The 18680-nt window shown below is 32.5% G+C and overlaps 1 protein-coding gene across 1 annotated transcript; it reads right to left on the minus strand.

Moving 5' to 3' along the window:
- Positions 1 to 1652: 1652 nt before the first annotated feature.
- LOC144850476 (phospholipid-transporting ATPase ABCA3-like) lies at positions 1653 to 17902 on the minus strand. The gene is made up of 42 exons (XM_078707757.1): positions 17793 to 17902; positions 16727 to 16797; positions 15629 to 15702; positions 14582 to 14613; positions 14283 to 14429; positions 13473 to 13592; positions 13098 to 13248; positions 12747 to 12861; positions 12540 to 12650; positions 11998 to 12141; positions 11614 to 11810; positions 11040 to 11240; positions 10584 to 10710; positions 10382 to 10474; positions 9765 to 10046; positions 9558 to 9676; positions 9302 to 9448; positions 8924 to 9198; positions 8611 to 8823; positions 8234 to 8514; positions 7778 to 7963; positions 7541 to 7626; positions 7193 to 7403; positions 6961 to 7062; positions 6660 to 6782; positions 6300 to 6416; positions 5987 to 6160; positions 5677 to 5787; positions 5378 to 5550; positions 4923 to 5061; positions 4753 to 4815; positions 4486 to 4575; positions 4291 to 4378; positions 4059 to 4162; positions 3761 to 3790; positions 3326 to 3483; positions 3120 to 3186; positions 2916 to 3019; positions 2660 to 2752; positions 2344 to 2458; positions 2125 to 2250; positions 1653 to 1934 (listed from the first exon to the last, which is right to left on the minus strand). The coding sequence occupies exons 2-42, from the start codon at positions 16781 to 16783 to the stop codon at positions 1653 to 1655; spliced, it is 5628 nt and encodes a 1875-aa protein (XP_078563883.1). The 5' UTR covers positions 16784 to 16797; positions 17793 to 17902.
- Positions 17903 to 18680: the final 778 nt, after the last annotated feature.

The raw sequence follows: 18680 nt of genomic DNA on the forward strand, positions 1-18680 counted from the left end.
TGCGAGAGTACCAGTACGTACGTACGTCGTAGGTAAAATCGATTAAGTACTTTTCGAGGTCAGTGATCTGAGTATGCGCAGGTAGCAAGTCATGAATATTCATTATTGTCATTCGTTTATAATTTATAAATAATTTATTTATATCTCTCGGTTTGTCTTGTTAGATTTACTTAAATTGTGATTTGTGACCTAAACATTAAAGATGTATTGTTCCCCCAAAAACCTGAAAATTGAAGATAAATATTAAATCAGATTTTGAATAGGTTATTTCCGTAGAAAAAAAATCTATATTAAAATGACAAAATAAATGGTTAAATTCAACCAAAAACTCATTGGCTGTCAGCCAGTTTGACCATTTTTTTCTTTAAATTACAGTTTTTTTAGGTAAATAATTATTTTTTTCGATCTAATTTTTGGTCAAAGTGAATAACTATTATGTGATTAAAATGGCATATTCAGCATATTCAACAAACATTTTTGTTTAGGGGTAAAATACATCTAGACCTACCACGAAATAATTAAAACTACAGTATTATTGTATTTTGAGCTGGCCAACTCGATTTATTTACAATGACGTATGCATATAAGCGGTCTACAGCTAGTTGTGCAGTTGGACACATGATTTTTAAAGACATCTTTTTCAAACTTAAGCTAAAGAACTTCACGTTTATTCATTTAAAAAATGTTCTAGCTTCGAAATCAATTATCAATCAATAATCTTGGTTTTGAGATTCCGAGCATATTACGACACGACTGCTATTGTGTTATAGACCTTGAAATCTACGGTAACTCACATTCTGCCAATGTCAAACACAATTGTCACTGACAACGATTACGTAATACTATGATAAAGCAGACAATTGCCTATTGCAGTACATTGATTTAACAACATTATTAAAATATAGAAAATTCCTAAAAACTCGGTTTAAAAATGTAAATAAAATGGTCAGAATATTGCAAAATTGTAATTGTTATAAAATATGATATTTATTATCTATTACTAATTAGCTGGTGCAGACTGTATAAGAAAGGTGATTATTTAGTTGTTGTAACCATATCAGAGTATGTGGCTCGTGGCTACATTATTGTAAGCCGATAGAGATGATAATTTTGGTGAAAAAGCCAAATTTCTGCTGAAGCAAGTTAAATAACTTCAATTTAAAAACGCTATAGTTTTTTTAAAATAATTTATAATCTATGTTATATAAAAATATAGCTGCATAATAAGAATTCTATAGAGCGCCGTCACAAAATATAGAGAATCGTATTTCAGTCACAAAAATGTCATAAAAAATGGATTAAATATTATCACATAATTGCACTTTCTTTTAGGAATATATTGTGCTAAGTTTACACAATAAAACGCTATAAAATGATTATATATATATATATATATTATTACAGTATAGAGAACTACTACATTCACTATAGGCATAGTTCACAAACAAATAAAAGAAAAAGAGAAAAACAACTCACGATAACAAGGTTAATGCAGCTGGTATACGGTAACCCAAAGAAACTCTTTTATACGCATTTTTCTTACAATATTCCTGATACACCACCAATCTAAATGTAAAAACTTTTACAAAAAATCATGACATACCAATCATTAATTATCGTGATTCATAAATTATAGTGTTTAAATGGCCTATTCAAACCATATAAGCAGCATTATATTGAGGCGCAGGGGAGTAAGGTGGGGGTGAAGTGCCACCATTTGCAGCAGCTGGTGGTGGTGAAATCCCACCATTTGCAGCAGCTGGTGATGTCGATCTTGGTGATTGTGGTCCTGATCGTAAACTTCTCCTGGTTGATTCCCTACGAAGACTAGCCCCAGTTGATGGTCTTTGTACGTATTCTGTGTGATGTGCCTTGTTTAATTTTCTGGAAAATGCTGCGTCTGTGTGTTGCTCTTTCGCAAAATTGATGAACACCTTAAATAAAAGATAATATAATAAAAAGAGTTAGCGAGACATGCTTAGTGTGTATGAACCCACTTACATTTTTCAATTTTTCGATATAACAAAATATTTAAAAATACAAGAAAGTATGCGCATTTATACCAATTTAAATATATCTGCAAAAAAAAAACACATTTGGCTGAGAATAAAATAAATGTCTTACCTGTTCTAGTGTTGTCTGACTGACGCTGTAATCTTCCATTCTCAACTCCTGTTTGTTACTTTCTAATTTACCAAATATGTAAGACCAGCTAAGATCACTATTTTCCACTTGATATTGCAATACACCCTGTAGACAAACATAAATAATGAAATTAGAAAAAAAATGAATTAAAAATATATAGGCTATATGTCTAGATTTGAATAGTGCTGGAATAATTACCTGATGTTCCTCCATTAAGACTGCGCCTGGAAACGTTCCAGTAATATATGCTTTGATGCCTTCTGATGGCACACCGTCTTCCATTTTAATAACCATAGTATATCCCTTGCCATATCTGTCAAATTTAAATATTATTAATAATGATAATTTACAAACGTATAAGGCATAAACATTGAATGCATAATTGTCTCACTAGGAATAATAAGCAATATATCAAATTATTCCATTGTTTATAGGCCAACATTATTAATAATTCTCCTCCTATGATATACTTTATACAGACACATTAACTTCATATTTACAACTCGTTGGTTACCTGCTTTTAAGATGTTGTGTGCTCCCAAGACATTTAAATTGTCCGTTTACCATTATAGCCAAACGGGTACATAAAGCCTCACACTCTTCCATACTGTAACAAGAAAGTATTACTATTAATTATTATTATTATAAATTATTATTAATTATTTTACACAATTAGAAAGGTACTGTACCAATTCAAACTATACTACATCAAACAGTAAAACTATATAGACTACATCAAAACAGTATAACTAATTTAAAATAAACTCTACCTATGTGATGTTAACACAATAGAGCGTCCTCCTTTCATGATTGATGTCAGAGCATTCCAAAGATATCGTCGTGCGGTTGGGTCCATTCCAGAAGTTGGTTCATCCTAAAAGTAACAGAGTAAGAATGATTAGAGTCTTGTTTCATTTACTCTTACTTATTCTAAGATTGATTTTATTCAAGAAACACTGCCTTGCAATTCTTACCAGGAAAACAATTGGTGGGTTTCCAACTAAAGCAATACCAGTGCTAAGTTTCCTCTTGTTTCCACCACTGTAAACAAATTATTATAACTTTATATAAACAAATGTTTAAAACAGATTTATTTTTTGTATCATCATACACATAAAAAATATCTTAGGATTGTTCACTAGAGCAGGAGTATCAGAGCTTTGATTGACTGGTAACATACCTATAATCACCACACAGTTTATCTGCCCATTTATTAAGAGACAAATGTGTGACGGTAGTTTCAACAACATTTTCAATGTGATGACTTGGAATACCACGAAGACGTGCAAACATGGTCAATACTTCACGTCCAGTTAACCTCTCAATCAAAGCATCAAACTGTAAAATAAAGGTACAACAAACACGGTGATTTAATAATTCATCCATATTTAAATAAATCTCAAGACTATTTGGTTACCAATACATTTATTGAGCAATACTATTGTAGCCAATGAACAAAAGGTGAAGAGACTTTAAATTCAAGAGATATGCCTATATTAAGATACACTCAATACTCTAGTAAATAGGTGTCATAATGGCCATTAATGAATATTCATAGGTTATTTTATACAATACTTTCTTTCTATATTATTTAAAACGTTACAACAATACTAACCTGTGGACAGTAACCAATTCGTTGCTGAACCTGTAAACAAATATTAAATACAAAGTGAATAAATTATACCAGGAAAGCATTTGCCTAGACACTGACGGAATTATACACTTGTAGAGACAAGGATGTTGAATATTCCAAAGGTGAAAACCGACATTTTAAATATTTTATATTTTTTAATCTATGGTTATGCGGTCCAGATGAATGTGACATTCTGATCATACTACAGTATTTGACTTCAGATTTAATGCAAATCTACCTATACGCTATACAATTTCCTATAAACAAGTAATAAACATACGAGTTTCTTCTGTGTTTGGATGTCAAATCCATCCATGTAAGCCGTTCCTGCTGTAATGCTCAGATCGCCTGTCAACATTCCAAATGTTGTAGTCTTGCCCGCACCTAATGATAATACAACAACAATCTTTTAGCATAGGCCTATATGCAGACATTTATATCACCTGCCTATCGTTAAAATACAAATAACATTGTAAAGACATTTCTAGTCAAAGATGCTGAAATATAAATACCATTAACTCCAAGCAGTCCAAAGCATTGTCCTTTGGGTATCTCAAGACACAGTTGATCCACGGCCGGGGCGGCTTTCTTTGGATAGACCTGTTGAAATAATATCGTCGAATTGTAATTATGACTGAATATTGGAAAAAATGAAGACATTTAAAACATATACATATACAAGCTATAGAATAAAACTAAATGTGTACCTTTGAGAGGTTTTTTAGTACAACAGCTGAATCATCCCGACTAAGATCGAGTTGTAGAACCTTCTGTCTTTCAGCTGCAACATCTGATTCCTAAAACAAGAATACAAATGTAAGAACCGAATGATATAGGAAATACCGTTAGGTTGGATCGAATTGATTTAGCAACAAATACATCACTTAAACTTTATTCACCAAACAAAAATGAAACATGTGAAGTATCCATTATATACGTTATCTATCATGTTTTTTTAAAGAAAGTTAACTTACGTCTGGACTTGGAATGTGATTCTTTAAAATTGACGCGGATCTTGCAGGAATAAAAAAGTTGACCTACAATAAAGAAAGATGCATTAATAAAGTACAGAATAATAAAGAAAGAGAATCAACCATGAGACGTCATAACAAAATATAATCATAATGATCAAAATCAAAATTACCTCAATAAGCAATGTAAGAATAATAAAGGCAACTCCTTCTATGAACATGTACAAACAATAGGTACCAATGCCAGGCTTGTCCCAGGCTAAGTTGTTGTCTTCGTATTTAGCACCACTGTCTATACAAGTCATCAGTGAACTGTTTTAAAAATACAGATTTAATCATATATTTTATAACAAACCAAAAAGTGGTACCAACGTTTAAAAAAAACTCTCAAAAATTCAATGTTTCTAACTCATATTTTTACAAATATTCATTTACACATAAACGTTTTATTAATTTTATATTGTTTTTGTTCAACGAAAGTAGGTTGTTAGTTTTTAGTCGCGTGCAACGCGACTCTACAGCTCACTATGTCGGTCGGTTGGTCGGTCGGTCGGTAAACACTAACTTGAGCACGCGACTGCAGCCATGTATATGGCCTTGTTACTTAGAGTATGAGTATCAAACTTACTCTTGGTCCGTGGTGCACACTCGCCTTACAGCATCATTATTGCCTAGTGTAATAAGAGCCTGACCCAGGCAATGTGTTGGAATAAGGCAAAATATATAATCCAATTGATCGGCTAAACCGTCGGGTATGTCGTCTTTAAACAATCCCAAGATAAAAACAGTAAGAATCGTAAACTGTATAATAAAAAAGAAAGAATTTTAGACTAAAGTTATATTCAATTGGTGATCAACAAATTCAAATAGAAGAAACATCATAGTTCAGTTTTGAATATTACGGTTATAGAATAATTGTTTACTTACCATGCTAAGAATAGCAAGGAGGAATATTGTAAGAGCTGTGGCATTGACTGGAGTCTTGAACAGAAAAGATGCACTATAGACAAATGGAATAGCCATCCAGCCAAATAACAACTACAAATAATAAAACATTGTATAAACTTATTTAGGCATAAATATAAAAAATGTCGTTTAAGAACAAATGTAAAGTTCAAGAGTTGCAAGCTAATAATTTTGAAATAAGGACTTTAAGATATGACTTGCAACCATTTATCAATGTATTATATATGTATCATTAGGCCTATAGAAAATTAAATGAAATTCATTAACTTACAAAGATTACAGCAACGGCACCAAGATTTTCACCACCATAAGCATCCAAGTTGACCGCTGCAAATATGATGATGATACATACATAAACTACAGCAAAATTGCAAAGATCCCATACGAATGTAGCTCCCCAGTAACTTAAAGTGTCAACTCCACTTACGAACTGAAGATGCTTGGCCTGTAAAAACAAAATATTTGTTTTTAGTTTTGGTAAAATTGATATTGATGTATTTATATTATAAAACTAGTAACACCTTTAATAAAAACTAGTAACACCTTTAATAAAAACAAGTAAAATCAATTATTTTCATTATTACCTTATTTTCCTTTTCTCCAACAATGAAACCAATAAAGCTAGCAGTCAGAAACGCCATACCAAAGACAACTAGGATTGCAAGCCCAAATGTATCCTCACCCGATGACGCGTCATCCACCTACACAACAATATTGGATACTCTTTTTACAATTATAGTTATTGAAGAATATTTATAATAATTTTGTATTGTTATTGCTTTTTTTATAAGCCGCACTTGGCCAAAACAGTGTCACCCTTCTATGTTTTGGACAAACGCAAACTTTGAGAAAATATGTTAATCAGATTTGTCAATTTAAGAGTACTAAAATAGCTACCGTATTTGGTATGTATGTTTATTTTTAACTTCATAATGTTCAAATACCTGAGATGTGAGATCTTTAGGCAGTGGGTGGTTATACGTTGTAATGCTGTATTCATCACTAGTAACCGCCTGCAGAATCATGTTAGAAGCAGCATTAAGAACTTGTGCTGATGTATGATAGGCCTGTAATTTGAAAAAGATAATATTAAATAAGACATATCTCCCAAAATCATCTCAACTGCATTCATTTGTTCCTTAACTCATTTCAGTAATTCGTTGTATTTGAATTGAACACTCACACTTGATGCCTGAATAATGTACTAATACAATGTTAAAGTTAAATAGAAAAGCTGTAAAATACCTCATTGCTATACCATGCTGTAATTAAAGTTCCATTTGTAACATTCGTAGCAGAAGTTACCAAATCAGAGTCTGCTAATTGTTTAATAAATGTCACATTCGACTAAAAAAAAAATTATGTCACAATATGGATTAGGGTACAATTTCATCAATGCAATCCGCCAACGACATTCATTGTTTATTGTTTGAATATGTTTCAACCTGTGTTGAAGAAAACATTTAAGATTACTTACAACTGCGCTGTTGTTGGAGACTGCAAGGATGTTTGCAACAAGTAGCTCAGTGTCCAATGAATTGTCTACCGTAACAAAGCCTGCCACCAACTCGTTAAAAAAACCCGGTATATCGTCTGGATTTTCTTCCAAAACATATTCTTGAAAGTAAGTATTTGGATCTGATAAAATACTCACTTGTGCCCCAATCGGACACTCGGTGCTATCCCAACTAGAAAATAAAACAAATCCTTAAAAAAATAAAACTGGGAAGCATGCATTACTATAGTGCACAATTGAAACAATAAATCAAGGAACATTTTCAAGTATAACCATTTTTGTTAAGTGAACAAACGTAAGCATACGTACTAAGTGTTGTTTACACAAGACTTGCAGTTGGTATACGAATATTCCGAGTTAACATCATCGCACACATCTCTTGATGCCGAGTTTAGCTGTAAAAACAAATTGATGATGAAAAATGAAAGTCTGACGTCAAAATGTATGGTATTTTAGTAATATTAATTACTAGGATAAGTAAACCCTGTTTACAGACTTTGTTTGCTTTTAATATTCCAATGAGCTTTATTTTGAACATGGACATACCCAAGAAGCACAATTGTCGTTGAGAACAATAAAGTTGTATTGACAACATGACTCTGCTGTTACAGGAACTGGTTCTGGTTCACCTTTGACCTTTCCATCATTCATGTCTATGATCGTTTGGACATCATTCATAACATTTAAAACATCATTTTGCTTAAATTTCAATCCTACCAAGTAGTCGAAATTCTGAAAAATTAGAGTAATCTATTTATCAAATGTGGAAAAACAATGATCAATGTTGAATCGTGATATACTTATTATAGATAACAACATTAAAAATTAGAATACAAAATTACAAAAAACATTTTCCTTTGTAGAGTTACTACCACTACATGCTTAAAACATTTTGAGGTTCTAAACACCAACACCATCGAAACTGATAATCTTCCTTTTGACGATAACTATAATGTGAAACATTATATGCTGTAATTTCTTGTAGGAATGAAGTCTGATTACCTGTACATCTCTAACAGCAGCATTTGTGGTAAAGTCGGCATAATACACCTTATGGTCAACGTTTTCAGCTTCGTTTAACTTGATCAAACTTAACTCTAACTTAGGATCATCACCACCAGCTCCACCGGTAGTTAAAATAATAATTAGCCCAAGTAAAATAAACATCAATGGAAAGAAAAGTTGAAGAATAACGGCCTTTTTGTCCCGTCTGCTATTTAGGAAACGCTTCAGAAACATGGCCTTAAACTGTTGGACTTTCAAATCAAACCCAGTCAACAATTCTGAAAATAAAAAGTTCATAGTAATTAGAACAAACGATTGTTCAAAAATGTTTTACTAAAATTTTAACTAGAAATAATAAATAATGTGCACAATACCTTCTCTTTTAATCTCCAGTTTTGAAATATCTACAGTTTGTGCTGCCTTTTGAATATTCTGCATCGTGGTGGATGCAACGGCGTCTTCACCATCGTCATTGTTGGCAGTTCCATTCGCTTTTGCCTCTGCTTGCTCACCAACTTTCATGAATACTTCTTCTAAAGTTGTGATGGACACACCAAAACTTTCAACGCCGAGACTTGTTCGCTGTCCTGTAACACAAAGAAAGAGATAATATAAACAGGATAGGTTTTTGTAGAGCACCCCTGGTGTGTATGGTAATGCTACATTAACGGCTAAAGTATACAGTACCTTCAACATTTTCAAACAGTGCTTGGAACTGTGACGTACTGTCCCCTGGTAAAATGTAAGCAAGCTCTGCACCAATATTTGACTCCAGATAACTTCCAGGTACATAATCTTGAATAATTTTTGTAAGTTGATCAACTTGGCAATTTTCATTCTTGACCAGTGTCATGTGATAACCAACTCCATACCGGTTCTTAAGGAAGTGAGAGCTGCCGCTGCAGAGTAGTTGTCCATGTGCCATGATGGCAATACGATCTCCCAACAAATCGGCCTCATCCCTAAAGTAAAGAATCTGTATTTATAACATATATACAATTGCGGACCTGTTACATTTGAAAAAGATTATCTGAAGATAATTAAAATATTGAATACATTACTTACATGAAGTGTGTAGTGAGTACCATGGTCTTTCCTGCTTTGTACTTTAATAACAAATCCCAAGTAGCCCGACGTGCATATGGATCCATGCCAGAGGTAGGCTCATCTAGAATCACGACTTCTGATCCTCCAATCAAAGCAATCGCACAACTAAAATACAGAATATGTGACAAATACATATTTTTTTAATGGAATAATTGCCTTTCTATAAAATCAGAGTTGGAATCAGAATTTGTAGATAAATGGAGAAGCAGTTTACCTCAGTTTTCGTTTCATGCCACCTGACAGTGAACTGGATGCTGTGTTAGTCTTGTCAACCAGTTGTAAATCTTCTATCATTGACTTTACTTCAGCATTGGCTTCTGGGCCACTTTTACCCTATAATAACACAGGTTTGTTGTTACTAACAATATTTGTTATCGACACATGAGTAGAATAATATAAATAGTTGGCAATTATTGATTACCTTTAGATTAATAAAGAAATCCAGATGTTCTTTAACCGTCAGACGATCAAACAAGACATTGTGCTGTGGACATAAGCCTAGACTTGACCGTACAGATTGAATGTCTGTCACAATACTCTTGCCATTGATAGTAGCTGAGCCTGAAGTTGGTGGAAATAAACCGGTCAAGATGGACATTGTAGTAGTTTTACCAGCTCCGTTGTGACCAAGAAGAGATGTTATTTGACCTTTGTACATCTTCAGTGAGAGGTCATCAACAGCAAGTTTTTTCCCAACTGAACTCTTAATTAAAATATTAAAAACATTATTAATTTCTTATAAACATTTTGCTGTTTTGTTTATTACGCTATTAATCAATTATCTGCATATTTTTAATCCGGGTGTTTTCAGGATATGAAAATAAAAAACATATTAAAACTAATAAGCATTATACTTACATGGTAAGCATTATACTTACAAGGTAAGTATTATACTAACATAATAAGCATTATACTTACATGGTAAGCATTATACTTACATGGTAAGCATTATACTTACATGGTAAGCATTATACTTACATGGTAAGCATTATAATTACATGGTAAGCATTATACTTACATGGTAAGCATTATACTTACATGGTAAACTTTGCGCAGTTTTTTAATATCAATACCAACTTCCAAATTTGGGGTTTCTTCGTGGTTTTTGCTATTTATACTATCCATAGAAAACTGTAAAGTATAAAAATGTATGTATTTAATTTAAATTGTATTTTCTAATTAATATTCAGTTTCTGCAAAAATCTAAGTTCTTGATATTTATTCTTAATTATGTTCTTACCCCTCCTTCATCATCTCGGCAAACATCAATTTCGTTTAAAGAAGGTCCAAACCAGTAGGATCTTTGGAAAGGGAAGTAAATTGGTTGTGGAATACCATATTTGCCTGGGAAAACTTGCTCAACATACCTGAAATTAAATCAACATCCATTTCAATGCAACATAACACTTTTCGTTTTAGTTTCATTAGCTACAATGTATGAGTTGGGTTTAGTTTTTTAGACATCATAACAAAGTTTCAGTTCCAATTTCATTAGCTAGCCTATGAGTGCTGGCTTAATGTTATAAGTTATATTGAATTGAAAATCCAAAATGGAAAATAATATCTGATATATGTTATTTTACAACATAACAAAATATATACAAACACATTAAAATTGATATCAATGTCGTTAATATTGAAATAATTAGGTTGTCAAAACCCTCAAATGATATGTTTATTAATACAAAAAACTCACCACATAATCAGGAAAAATATGATACTATCAACTATAAGCATGAGAAAGCAGACGCCCAAGTTAAAGCTATCTCCTGGAGAAGGAGTTTCACCAACATTGCTCCACTGAATGCCTTCTTCTCTGATCTCAAACCGTGATATTATGTTCATGGCAAATCCCATGTTTGTGTTAGGTAGCAGACTCGAAAACGTTTTAAGAGATCTAAAATGCAAAATATTCCAAGTTAATGATGACAAAGTAAGCCTACAACAATTATTGGTGGTTAACATATCAAAGATACAAACAACTATATCCAAGGTGTTAGCAAACTGTATGCAATTATTAATACTCTGTTCCTGCCAATTAAAACAATAATTTCATTAATTGTAATAACAAGATTTTCTGATTTTTATTTTTATATAAATTAGACCAAAAAGATGAATTAAAAAATTGAATTGAAAAAAATATATTATACTACATTATATTCTTATTCCGTTTGTTTATCATGACAATTCTACTAAAAAGTCACTACGGAATAATAATCAATGGAATAATAGTAATTGTGTGTACTAAACTGGACGCCCTGTGTACTTACGCTGATGTTTTAGTGTAATCCAAGAATTGTAAAGGTAGATAACTCAAATACCAAAGAAGTATGCCAAAAATAAATCCAAGTCGAGATCTTGAGAAAAATACGCTTATCATAAAATTCCACATTGTGTTAGCAAATGCCCAACACATGAAATACAACAGTAAAATGAAGCCATTACTGTACTCGAATATTTTTCCAGCCTAAAACGAAAAAAAAAACTTAATCAAAAGATTGGTCTTTTTTCAATCTGAAATAATATATAACATTTGGAAAGAAAACAAAATTGTTGTTAAGTTATCAAAATTCATTTAACGATGAATTCGATTATTTAAAAGGATTTTTTGTATCGCCATAAGTGAATGTTTTGAAGTGATGAATAAAACAAACCTTAAACAGTATGACGATGAGTATGATTGAAATGAGGAGGAATGAATAGGTTTTGACAATCCATGCCAGCCAGTGGATCCAGTTAGCCAATCCCATCATTTTCATACTTTCTTTTAAACGTGTCTCTTTCTCAATCACAAGTTCCTGAAATAAAATATTGGTATTTGTATCAATTGGACTTTTGTAAACTAAAATTAAAAATAGGGATTGTCATGGCTTAGTAAATTTCAGAAAACATTTCAGACACAGAATACGGTACTTGGTTGACATTGTGTCCCTCTCGAAGGGAATCAAGAGTTGCGTTGTTTTATTGAGAAAGTTATTTTAATTTATCAAATTCATTATAGTACAAACATAGTGTTAAATCGTTTTTGATTTAGGAGATTTATTGATCTATAACGGACTTTAAAAAAGCCAGGAAATACTAAGGCCAAGAATTACATATTTGTTGTAACTTTTTGCATGTTTGACCATAACATTATAAGAATGTGAATCTAGCGAATAATAACCTGTAATATTGTGAGTAACAAATCCAAACCAACCTTAACAATTGTTCCAGCAGAGTAGATGAATGCAAATATCAGGAGAAGAGGCAGGATAAATTGAATTGTTAAAATGAACGGATCACTCTTGTATGGTGGATATGGAAATTGCTGAAAAGAGAATTAGATTACGCGCATTTTATTTGTTAACAGTTTCATATGCAGCACGTAAAAATATAACAATAATACATAATTTTTTCAAAATACCTGCATTTGTAGAGTAACACTTGCAGCTTTTACAGGGTTAAAAGTGGCAGATTGGGCAAGTCGGATGACTCGATCTACGCCATATTGGATCATTAAGAACCGTTGTCTGTACTGACTATTTGTGATAGAAAAAAAACAATTTAAAATACTGTATAATACTATTTAATAATTAAAAGCTGTAAATTACTTTTGAGACACGATAATTGATTGACTAAATAATTTATGAATGTTTAATAATAAAACAGCAATAACAATACGCATAGGATTTATCACAAAGTAGTCTCAAAGTCTACTACAGCTGATCAAAGCATTTAAGAGCCCCATAAATAGTTAAAACAAAAGTATGGTTACTTGTAGTCACGTGGTCCAGGCTCCTCAAATGCTGGGTAAATAAGCTTCGTGTTCCAGGTTTCATCGTCAACCAGATTGTGTGATAAACGGATACTGTATTCCACATTCCTTGGAAGTTCAGTAGTAGCTCCATCGAACTCAAAGACCACAGCTAATTGTATGAAATAGTAAAACAATTAATTCACACCTAATATATTTAATTATACTGTAACAGAGTGGTAGAAGAAAATTTAATAACGCTGAATGAAGTTGGCATTTATTCTGTCAAGTTATTTTATATTTATATAAAAAGTACCTTAATAACATGAGTTTCTAATTATGACCTTTATTAATTTAATTTTAAAGAAATTTTAATAAACACAATTGAAGATTTACCCCCATAGAATGTATCTTCGTCCTCAGAAGCTACAGTAGCCATTTCAGCTTCACTGCTAAATGAACGGTTGGAAAGCGGCACTTGAATCAAAGCAGCAGTTGTCGACATGATAGCGTATGCTTGTGTAAACAAAGATAACATCAAGTTAACATCTCTGTATGATTTGATTTGAATGTAATTTAATTATCTTTAGATATCAAAAGAATCCAAATTTGTGTACAAAAAAAACAGCTTCTAAATAAAAGTCCCACAAATATAACCCACTGCACCATTTCACATATCAAATATACGATTTTTCATTGTTGCTCAATCAAATAATTTTCATTCATTCATTTGTCAGCCAGATTGAACCAAGGAACATATGATTGAAAATGTCACCAAGCTACTGGACCACGGTTTACGTAACTTAATTTGTGTAAGTATCTGAGTGACCAATCACTGACCGCCAATTAAATATATACAGTAAACATTGTATAATATGACCTGAATTCATCAACCTCATGGATGAGTAGTGCTATTGATCGATAACTTCGAGCTATTTGTACCTTTTGTTTACCATGTTGATGTCGTACCATGTACAGTCTGAGAGCATAATATCCATTTACATTCACTATACAAGTAATTTCTATTGGAGTAATCAACCGGTATGGACCACCTTTAACCTACATATTATTCACACCATCAATGGTATTTGAAAACTACCATGTTCTTCTCTGGTATTAACAATCGTGGACTATTTTTAATGTACACGACTAGTAAAAGTTTACTATCCAGACCTAAAATTATAATAATTATGTTTGTCGACTTACTTAATTCATTTTGTGGAAAATATGTAAGTTTTCGGCAACTATACGTTTCACATAAATTAGGATCATCAAAAGACGATATGTTTGCTAAAGTGTCCTGTGTGAATAACGATAAAATGGCATCGTCCGAGTATCCAGGTGAAAACGTACCTAAAATATAGAACATGATAATATGAGATATGTTGCAATAATTTTAGTATGTATATACGGTATATATACGCCTACTGAAAAAAGCTCATTTTATTATTTGAAAAGTTAACACAAAAAAAAATGATAGGCAAATATGATTTAATTAAACTTACTAAAGCAATTGTCGGTAGAATTAGTGAGGACTCTGAAATGAATAATTAATAAGATATTTAAATACAGTACATTATTAATTAAAATATTCCATTATTTCAACATGTTTACACTTGTGCTAAACAGCGCATAGAGACTATATTGTATTTTGCGCTATATAAATTTAAAACCATTAACTATTAACACTCTATAATTATGCTTTCTGTAATTTGTATAACCTAATGCAAATATTATATGGAGATGCACATTTCATATTTGTTTGTTTGGTATGAATTATGATATCCGATAGAGGCCTACCGGTAAAGAATGAATGAGACTATATCAAACTGAGAAATACCATGTCTGCTTCCTTTTAGCTACACGTTTTGTCATCATCAACAATAACAAGTGCCAATCGGGGAAAAATACTAATAGGCGATAATTACAGCTTATGGGATTTTTTACATAAGTTACAGATGTGGTTTTTGTTTTTACCGGTAATCAGTAAAATGTACCGGTCACTTATTTTAGTTATGTAAGGCTTTCATTTCATTTATAGCTCACAAGCAGACTACAGATAGGAATCTTTAAAGTGCTTTGCAAATATTGTATCTCAATAAAAAATAATGTTATGCGACCGCTATGCGACCGCAATCTAAATAGTAAGCCTACTTTCGTTACAACGCCATGGGAATTGTGCAGACCTTCCCTCTAATCACAGACCACTTTAGACCAAATAATATTAATTGATGAATCATGATTGGATACACTTGTACCAGAATGGAGCCAGGTTTATCCGATTTACTGTACAAACCAGGATGTACCTGAGAGTTTAACTATTTCTCGGAAAGAATTTCACTGACGCAATAATCTTAATTGATCCAAAGGAAGAGAAAAGATCCGATAACCGGGTCAATAATTAATTTAAAGTAAGATTCAATAAAAAATTATTGTTACCAATGCTGATTTAGTTACAGTTTTATCAAAATTTGTTATGCTCCAAAAAAAGACTTTATTTTGAATATAATATAGGCGTATTTGTTTTAAATAATTGAATGTGAATTGCTTACTTTGAAAGTAACAGCAACGCTGTGAATAAGAGTGGTAGGATAATTTCAAAGACGGTTCCAACGGGTCTACGAATCTAGAAAAATACAAAATCGTCAATGGTATTTATACACTAGTATCTATACAGTGGAACCCCTGTCAATAAGGGTGTCCCCTGAGTACAAAATCGCCAATGGTATTTATACAGTAGACCCCTGCCAATGGTATCTATACAGTGGAACCCCTGTCAATAAGGGTGTCCCCTGAATACAAAATCGCCAATGGTATTTAAACAGTAGACCCCTGCCAATGGTATCTATACAGTGGAACCCCTGTCAGTAAGGGTGTCCTCTGAATACAAAATCGCCAATGGTATTTAAACAGTAGACCCCTGCCAATGGTATCTATACAGTGGAATCCCTGTCAGTAAGGGTGTCCCCTGAATACAAAATCGCCAATGGTATTTAAACAGTAGACCCCTGCCAATGGTATCTATACAGTGGAACCCCTGTCAGTAAGGGTGTCCCCTGAATACAAAATCGCCAATGGTATTTATACAGTAGACCCCTGCCAATGGTATCTATACAGTGGAACCCCTGTCAGTTAGGGTGTCCCCTGAATACAAAATCGCCAATGGTATTTATACACTAGACCCCTGCCAATGGTATCTATACAGTGGAACCCCTGTGAGTAAGGGTGTCCCCTGAATACAAAATCGCCAATGGTATTTATACACTAGACCCCTGCCAATGGTATCTATACAGTGGAACCCCTGTCAGTAAGGGTGTCCCCTGAATACAAAATCGCCAATGGTATTTATACACTAGACCCCTGCCAATGGTATCTATACAGTGGAACCCCTGTCAGTAAGGGTGTCCCCTGAATACAAAATCGCTAATGGTATTTAAACAGTAGACCCCTGCCAATGGTATCTATACAGTGGAACCCCTGTCAGTAAGGGTGTCCCCTGAATACATTTAAGGGTGTCCTAAATATTAGTAACATGATGAATGTTATTGTCAGCATGTTCAATGTCATTAATCATGCATCACTCATCCAGAATTCTGGAAATTAAATTTTTTGTCACTAAAAATGTATTTGAGGAGGAATTCGATACATACCTGTAGAAGCCAATTTTTCCACAGCAACAGCTTGAATTGCCTTAGTCGCAACCCCATTGTGACGAAAGTCACTGAAATTTAAAAAGGATTTATTTGATGTACAAATGTAGATTGTTGCTTAATTCAAAACGTTACAAGTACTCCATTTTTCAGTGCATTTACTAAATTATTACTCCAGACTTGACTATACTATAATATATCAATATAATTTAATAATTATAAGACTAATAATAAGACTTGGACCCATTGGAAATAATGTTGGTGATAACCAGGCCTAATTGAGTTATCCATGCATTTAATTATTCTTTGTAATTCTTTATTCATTTGTGTATTTTCTCTCTACTTTGTTCCTTAGAATGAAATATGGATCAAATTAATTTAGGCCTACTAAATAACAATCATTTATTGTAGCCGTTTAACCCGATTTCATTTCTTGATGCCCATCCACCGTCCTCATTATCTAAGTGTATTTTACAGGCATATTTATAGAATGTTGTTTTTACACGAATGCCAACGTCATTATTTTCAGACAATAAGGGATTGACAATAATTATTCAACAACGACAGTTGCATTGTATAGGACTTACACACAATAAGCCCAGGTTGATTAGGAACTATATACATCTGTGTATTATAGTTACACTGTATAAATATTCGCGAGTGCTCATCTAATTTACACTACCTGTTTATATAAACCATGGACCAATTTATAGGTCCATGATAAAACTAAGTACAATCTTTACATTAATTAGTACGGTTACATAATAGTATGGTAAATTGGTATGCGCATGAATTGGAGTAATTAGCTGTATGCCAATCCATAAAAAAACTGCAGGTATACTTCGTGTAGAGCATAACAGATAATGTAAAATATATGTATCTGATGATAGTTATATTATCAAAACCTAATGATAATCCTATAAAAATAACGAACTCGGTTGGTGGACCTGTTATACCGAACTTGCATATCAAATTACATTCATATATATTTCAACAAAAAATTAGTATTAATTCGTATTAATTCCGTTATGTTAAAAGATATACACATTCTAATAAATCAATTTACCTGAACAAGTTATATTTCTCTCGGTATGTCGTTTATAGTGTCTGTCTCCCGGTGTGTCGTTTATAGTGTCTGTCTTGTCATGCGAGAGTAGGACTACCTCATGAACGTTCGATAATTATTATTATATCGGTTGAGAGGACAAGCTTTGTTAAAGCAAGTTCATGAATATTCATAGCAACACGTGATATATTTAACCACACCAATTCAATAATGATCGAATCACTTTGTTTGGCATTCACTACGTCATTACAATTACGTCATCATAAACGTTCCATCGCCACCCAACGTCCATTACTGAATAACTTCCTTCGCGCAGTCTCCTAATAAATAATAAAAATGTAGAACTGAATTGTAATATTAATATAACAACATGCTCAATATTTTATGATATTTTTGATTATATAGTAGCGATTGGATCATCCTAATTGCTTATTATTATAATTCAACTCTTTTTTTCCAGATTTCAATCATAAGTTATAACTAGGCCTATACTAAATATTATTAATCTAAATATTATATAACATATTTTTATGACTTTTAATATATATTTAGGCCAGTAAATTCTACTTCACGTTTAGAGTGGCGTTATTGACCTCGTAGAGTTTCTTCCGTAGAAACTGTGTGATGTTCCTGGTACAAACGGTGTGTACAGATCCCGGATAAAGTCTGTTGACCTTCTAATATTAAAATACATTATAATACTAGGCTATACCGTAACTATGTCACGTGATGCATATTGTATGATTAATCCTTTCCATCACTGATAAATTAATGAATAAAAATGGTTGGTAAATCCTATGTTATATTTTAATTACTATATTATGTTAAGATTGCCTAGACACTGCAGTGAGTGACATTTTTGCTATTAATGGCGTCCCGTCTTTTGGG

Source organism: Antedon bifida, chromosome 8 (genome assembly GCF_963402885.1).
Source record: "Antedon bifida chromosome 8, ecAntBifi1.1, whole genome shotgun sequence".
In the NCBI taxonomy this organism is placed as follows: Eukaryota; Metazoa; Echinodermata; class Crinoidea; order Comatulida; family Antedonidae; genus Antedon; species Antedon bifida.